Source organism: Mercurialis annua, linkage group LG2 (genome assembly GCF_937616625.2).
Source record: "Mercurialis annua linkage group LG2, ddMerAnnu1.2, whole genome shotgun sequence".
Taxonomy (NCBI): Eukaryota; Viridiplantae; Streptophyta; class Magnoliopsida; order Malpighiales; family Euphorbiaceae; genus Mercurialis; species Mercurialis annua.
In genome coordinates this window covers 258,682-265,050 of record NC_065571.1, presented here as the reverse complement: position 1 = coordinate 265,050, position 6,369 = coordinate 258,682, and the positions used below count along the sequence as shown (strand labels likewise).

The following is a 6,369-nucleotide window of genomic DNA, read 5'->3' as shown; positions in this document are numbered from 1 at the left end:
TTATTTTAAGAGTATTGGTGAAACAATTCTCAACATTTTATTTTTTTAGCGATTTAAGTCTAATATTTAAAATTTTACAAAACAAATACTAACCTTTTCAATTTTTGCAAATTGTAGCCTAAATTCTAATTTCAGCCATGCATTTTGTCATCCTTTTTAGGTTACAAGTTGCAAAAATACGAAACGTTGGAATTTTATTTGCAAAATTTTAAAACATTAGGATTTAATATACCAATAATATGGCTGCCACATAAAAAAATAATCACCGGAAAACGGTTTAGACTACAATAAATTGAAAAGGTTAGGATTTGTTTCGTAAAATTTTAAACGTTAGACTTAAATCGCAAAAAAAAGTGAAACGTTAAGATTTATTTTGCCAATACCCCTTTATTTTATTATAAATTTATTATTAAACAGTTATTTTTTGTTACAATATAGTAGCATGTCCAATTTAGTCGAAAAATAAACACGTAACATTTAAATAATTGTATAGATTAGTTCAACATTTTATAAATAGAATATATTTTATTATTTAATAAATATTCCATTTTATTTTTAACAAATATAGTTATTTAATACATTTAAAAATATATAAACATATTTATATTATATATATAAACATAAAATAGATTTGCTTTAATTAATTCAACAGTTAAAAAGACACACAACAACGGTATAAAAATTAAAATACCTGAAATTTAAATAAAAAAAACATATAATTTAATATCCTAGTAAATCAAAGCTAGATCAAACTAAATTATTAAGATAGCTATTAAAAAATTTCAATGTAGAAGGTTGTGGTTGGTGTTGTTGATCTTTTTTTTCCGTAATTCTTCTTTTTTCCACTGCCATAAATGCACGAAACTGAAAATATTTAATGAAAATAAGATCCACAAATCAAAGCGTTTTTCACAAATGTCTTTGAAAGTTAAGATCGGCTAATTATTTTCTTTTATTTTTTGTGGTGTTAAAGAGTTGCTCTATCAATTCTTGGCATGATTTGAATTCTTGTAATTTTAGTCACTTATCTCATCTTTGGAAGGCATTTTTAATTCTTGCATTAAGAATTTTGAGATTTGGAGTTTATTCAATAATAGGGTTTCGGTTAGTATTGGAAAATGTTAATTCAGTTAATTTTTGGAGTGATGTGTGGTTGGGTGAGTCTTCTGTTATTATTTGGTTTTTCAGACTTTTCCCTGTCTAGGAATTAGTCAACTTCAGTTAAAGATCTGTAGCAGCTAAGCTCGGCGTTTCCAGTTTTGATCCAAGGCACAACAACCTCTTCCAATCAGCAAAACTCAGCATTTGATTTCAGTTGGAGAAGACGACTTAGAATAAGAGAGCAAAAGCAGTTTCTCATACTTCAAAATTTGATGTCGGGTGGTGCTTATTTCCAGCAGGTCTGATCATTTTTTTTGTCATCGGAAAGGACATAATTTCATTCCAGAGACATCTCGTTTTGTTTTTAAAAACAGCCTACATAGACAACAACTATTTTAAATTCTTATCCTGTTTATTTGGAAGCGGAATCTTCGTCTGAGGGTTCAGTTTTTCAGTTGTCTTTTGGTTAGAGATTGTATTTATTTTCAAATGCTTCTTTGGTTGTAAGAGGTATTTTGAATTCCAATATCTTATTGTGTATTTGGTTAGCAATGTTGATGAAAGTAGTACTCATATTGTTATTAATTGTTCTTTTGTCTGAAAAATTGAATGTGTTATTTTGGTAAATGCGACATCTTATAGATTCTGCCTTTAGTTGATCTTTTTCTTTCTTCAACTATTGGATGTTTTTACCTAATGTTATTTATTGAGTTTTGTGGACATTGATTTGGTTTTTTATTCGGAAGAGATAGAAACACTCAAGTTGTTTTGATGATTTGGCTAATTCAAGCACTTATATATAAGGCGGTCTAATTTTATATTTCTTTTCATTTTCAATTTCTGTTTAGTGAAAATGATATGTTTAAATTATTTTTGTAGAATTTTTTAATGGATTCGGTTATAAATTTGTTGCATTTTAATTGTGATTTATAAAATCATCATTTTATTTAAAAAAAAAAAAATAGTTAGAGCGTGAAGGTAAAGAATAATTGGCGAGGAGAAAGGAAAAAAAGAAACGTAAAAGAGGAGAGAGAAATAGGGGGATGTGAGATGCAAAAGAGCGTCCAAGTTCTCTTCATATTTCCTCTTCAGGTCCCACTCTCTGTTTCACCAAAACAACGGCGCGGACAATAAAATCAGCCGAAGCAGTTTCACCATTTCCATTCCCATTCCCTCTTCCTTTTCTATGTTTCAAATTTTAGAGACACTACACAACCTCCCCCTTCTTCTTCTCAATCCCTTTCTTCCCATCTGTTCTTTTTAAAAAAATCCAGGATTCTGTTTCTATGTCTTACCTCCATATACATTTTCTTTTCTGTGAAGCTCCCAACACAAAATCAATTTGTTTTTCTCTCATGCAAATGTCATATTCTTGATCATCCACTCAACACGATCTGGACTTTGCTCTCTGTCATTCAGGTATGCCTTTGTCTCTCTGGATAATTCCTGCCTTTTTCTTTTTTAAGTTTGATTCAACCAAATGTCGTCTTCTATGTTACTCTTTCAATTTGTTTTCACTTTATAACCTCTGAAAACAAAAAGTCTTGAGTGCTTCTGTGTTAGATTAGATCCCCAAATGAGTGAGTGGTAATTCATCTTTTAACAACTTGTTCCCGGGGTTGAGCTCTCTGTCTTATGTTCTCATTACAGCTGCTAAACTGGAACATCTTCATGTTTACTCCTTAGATCAACACATTTGCTCTCTCAAAACATTTCAAACTAATGGATTGAAATAGAGGTGGCAGCCCATTTCGGCCGGAATGTTAAAACCTTTACTTTCTGGGCTGCTCCTGCTTTCCTTACTCCTCATTTCAGCATCTGCAAATGACAATGGCCTATCGCGATGTAACTGTGACGATGAGGGCAGCTTATGGAGCATAGAGAGCATTTTAGATTGCCAGAGAGTGAGTGATTTTTTGATTGCAGTCGCCTATTTCTCCATCCCTATCGAACTCTTATACTTTGTTAGCTGCTCCAATGTCCCCTTCAAATGGGTCCTCTTCGAGTTCATCGCTTTCATTGTTCTTTGTGGATTGACCCATTTGCTAAATGGTTGGACCTATGGCCCTCATCCCTTTCAACTCATGCTTGCTCTCACTGTCTTCAAGATTCTAACCGCTCTCGTTTCGTGCGCCACCGCCATCACACTCTTCACGCTCATTCCTTTGCTTCTTAAAGTGAAGGTTAGAGAATTCATGTTGAAGAAAAAGGCATGGGATCTTGGTCGCGAAGTTGGGATTATAATGAAGCAGAAGGAAGCTGGATTGCATGTTCGAATGCTTACTCAGGAGATTCGGAAATCGCTTGATAGGCATACAATTCTTTACACTACCCTTGTTGAGTTATCTAAGACTTTGGGATTGCAGAATTGTGCTGTGTGGATGCCTAATGAGATCAGGACGGAGATGAATTTAACTCATGAATTGAACGGGGGAAGTTATTCCAACACGGATATATATTCAATACCGATTACTGATCCTGATGTTGTTAGGATTAAAGGGAGCGACGGAGTGAACATACTTAGCCCCGGTTCAGCCCTCGCTGCTGGGAGTAGCAGAGACTCCGATGAGCAAAGACCTATGGCCGCAATTCGGATGCCAATGCTTCGAGTTTGCAATTTCAAAGGAGGAACTCCTGAGATAATACAGGCCTGTTATGCAATATTGGTACTCGTTCTTCCCGGGGAAGAGCCGAGATCTTGGACTAACCAGGAATTAGAGATAGTAAAGGTGGTGGCTGATCAGGTGGCTGTGGCTCTTTCCCATGCTGCAGTTCTTGAAGAGTCCCAATTCATGAGGGAGAAATTGGAGGAGCAAAACCGAGCCTTGCAACAGGCGAAAATGAACGCAATGATGGCAAGCCAGGCGAGAACAGCGTTTCAGAAGGTAATGAGCGATGGTATGAAGAGACCGATGCATTCTATTTTGGGTTTAATTTCGATTATGCAGGACGGGAATCTAAATACTGAACAAAGGATCCTCGTCGATGCAATGATGAAGACTAGCAATGTGCTATCAACATTAATAAACGACGTAATGGAAATTTCAACAAAAGATAGCGGAAGGTTTCCCTTGGAAATGAGATCATTCCGATTACGTGCCACAATCAAAGAAGCAGCTTGTCTCGCCAAGTGCTTATGCGTTTATAGGGGGTTGGGTTTTTCAATTGAAGTCGACAAGTGCTTGCCTGATAATGTCATGGGAGATGAGAGGAGGGTTTTTCAAGTGATTTTGCATATGGTTGGTAACCTGCTCGATGGCAATAACAGAAGAGGGTCTGTGTTGCTTCGGATTCTCTCGGAGAATGGAAGCCAGGAAAGGAGCGATCATAAATGGGCAGCCTGGAGAAGTAACACACCTGATGGAGATGTATATATCAGATTTGAAATTATTGTGCAGGATGATGTTTCTGAATCCGAAGGTTCAAGTTCAGATGTGCATCTTGGAGGTAGGAGGTATACCAGTGACGGAATTGAGGAGAGCTTGAGCTTCAGCGTTTGCAAAAAGCTGGTTCAGGTAAGAATCTAAGCTATCCATGCTGCATTGACTGGTATGCTGATATTTTATTGCTTATTTTAAGATTTTGGTGGAGATATAATGATGCTTATTGGTATCAACTAGTAACATTTAGAAGCAGCTTTATCTCTAAATAAGCAGACTAGTCTTCTCTCATTGTCATCACATTGTTTCAAAATTGCTTGTCCGTCTCTACCCGATTATTAGAAATCTGCACTTTTCATGTGTTTGATTTAAATAGCTGAGTTTAGGGAACTTGCCGTCGATGCATTTTCTCCTAGTTGATGTGGATTACAAATTCTGTTCTCAATTTTAATTTCTTCGTATAGCAACCCCTAGGAGTTTCTTGTATGGCATCTTTCTTGAATTGCGAATTTTCAGTTTCGATTGACACAGAGCTATTAAAGTGCTATAAAACTAGTCTTTGCATTAGGTTCCTTAGTATTGTTGTTCATGTGATTGGCAGTTGATGCACGGGAAGATCTGGGTAGTACCGAATGCTCAAGGCATTCCTCAAAGCATGGGGCTAGTCCTTCGGTTTGTACTCCGTCCGTCAATTTCCATAGCTACAACTGAATCTGGAGAATCATATGATCACCCCCATTCCAACACTTTATTTAGAGGCTTGCAAGTTTTATTAGCTGATGCAGATGATGTCAATAGAGCTGTAACACGAAAACTGCTCGAGAAATTAGGTTGCTGTGTTATTACAGTTTCATCTGGATTTGAATGCCTTAGTGCTGTTGGTCCGTCCGCGTCTTTCCAAATTGTTCTTGTCGATCTTCAAATGCCTGAGTTGGATGGATTTGAGGTTGCATCGAGAATACGAAAGTTCCGAAGCCGGAATTGGCCGTTGATCGTGGCCCTAACAGCAAGCACAGATGATGACATGTGGGAAAGGTGTTTGCAGATTGGAATGAATGGTGTGATTCAGAAGCCGGTTATGCTTCAAGGAATTGCAAATGAGCTTCGAAGAGTTGTTCTTCAGGCAAACAAGGTGATGTGATAACATTATTACAGTTCAGCTAAATTCCCATCAACCTTGTACCGTACAAATGTCTACATTATTACATATACTACCTTCACAATCTCAATGATATATACAGAATTAGCTTCTTTCATTATTATTATTTCTCGCCCCGATAATTGAAAATTATATAGCACGGAAACGGATACAGAGAAACATGATGCTCGGAAACAGAGAAACATATGTTAGTAAAAATGAATATTTGTGCCCTGAATGTTAAATTTTTTAAACAAAAAATATTCATTAATTGCAAAACAAATCATCTAGACGTACTCGAATCTGTACAAGTTAAATCCTGATCCCTTTAATTTTGTACAGCGTCGTTTAAATGGCGCTTGTCGGAAATTATCAATTCTATCTGTTGGAAATGAATGATCACGTGCATTGCACATTCTGCATGAACTAAACTTAGTACGTACGTACACCACATTTTCATTCAAATATTACATTTACACCCCAAGTGGTGTAGTGGGTCCATGTCAGCCTATAAATAGTAGTAGTATGATTAGAATATTTGCATAGAAGAGAGATGGTGATTAATGATTGCTTAATCTAATTAAGCTAGGTATTAATTTAATTGAATATGCTCAGTTTTACACGCCTAGAAAATTGGCTTATTTGCATCATCTTGGTTTGTGCGACTTGACGTTAGATCCTCTCTTGCGAATGTTGACTTATTCTAGGCAGTGGTTCTTTTAAAACCCAACTGGAATAGCCACTGTTATA

General features: G+C 36.0%; 1 protein-coding gene across 2 annotated transcripts; it reads left to right on the top strand.

Moving 5' to 3' along the window:
* The first annotated feature begins 2,157 nt into the window (after positions 1-2,157).
* Positions 2,158-5,740, top strand: LOC126668910 (ethylene receptor 2). 2 transcript variants are annotated; one of them, XM_050362139.2, is made up of 3 exons: positions 2,158-2,520; positions 2,752-4,616; positions 5,083-5,740. In XM_050362139.2, the coding sequence occupies exons 2-3, from the start codon at positions 2,862-2,864 to the stop codon at positions 5,620-5,622; spliced, it is 2,295 nt and encodes a 764-aa protein (XP_050218096.1). In that variant the 5' UTR covers positions 2,158-2,520; positions 2,752-2,861; the 3' UTR covers positions 5,623-5,740. The 2 variants fall into 2 exon arrangements, with proteins under 2 accessions (XP_050218096.1, XP_055960578.1); XM_056104603.1 differs by having other exon boundaries at positions 2,158-4,616.
* Positions 5,741-6,369: the final 629 nt, after the last annotated feature.

Excerpts from the sequence above, each read along its gene's own strand:
- LOC126668910 (XM_050362139.2), top strand. The coding sequence starts at position 2,862 with ATGTTAAAACCTTTACTTTCTGGGCTGCTCCTGCTTTCCTTACTCCTC. Across the intron at positions 4,617-5,082 it reads TTTGCAAAAAGCTGGTTCAG|TTGATGCACGGGAAGATCTG; the intron begins GTAAGAATCTAA and ends TGTGATTGGCAG.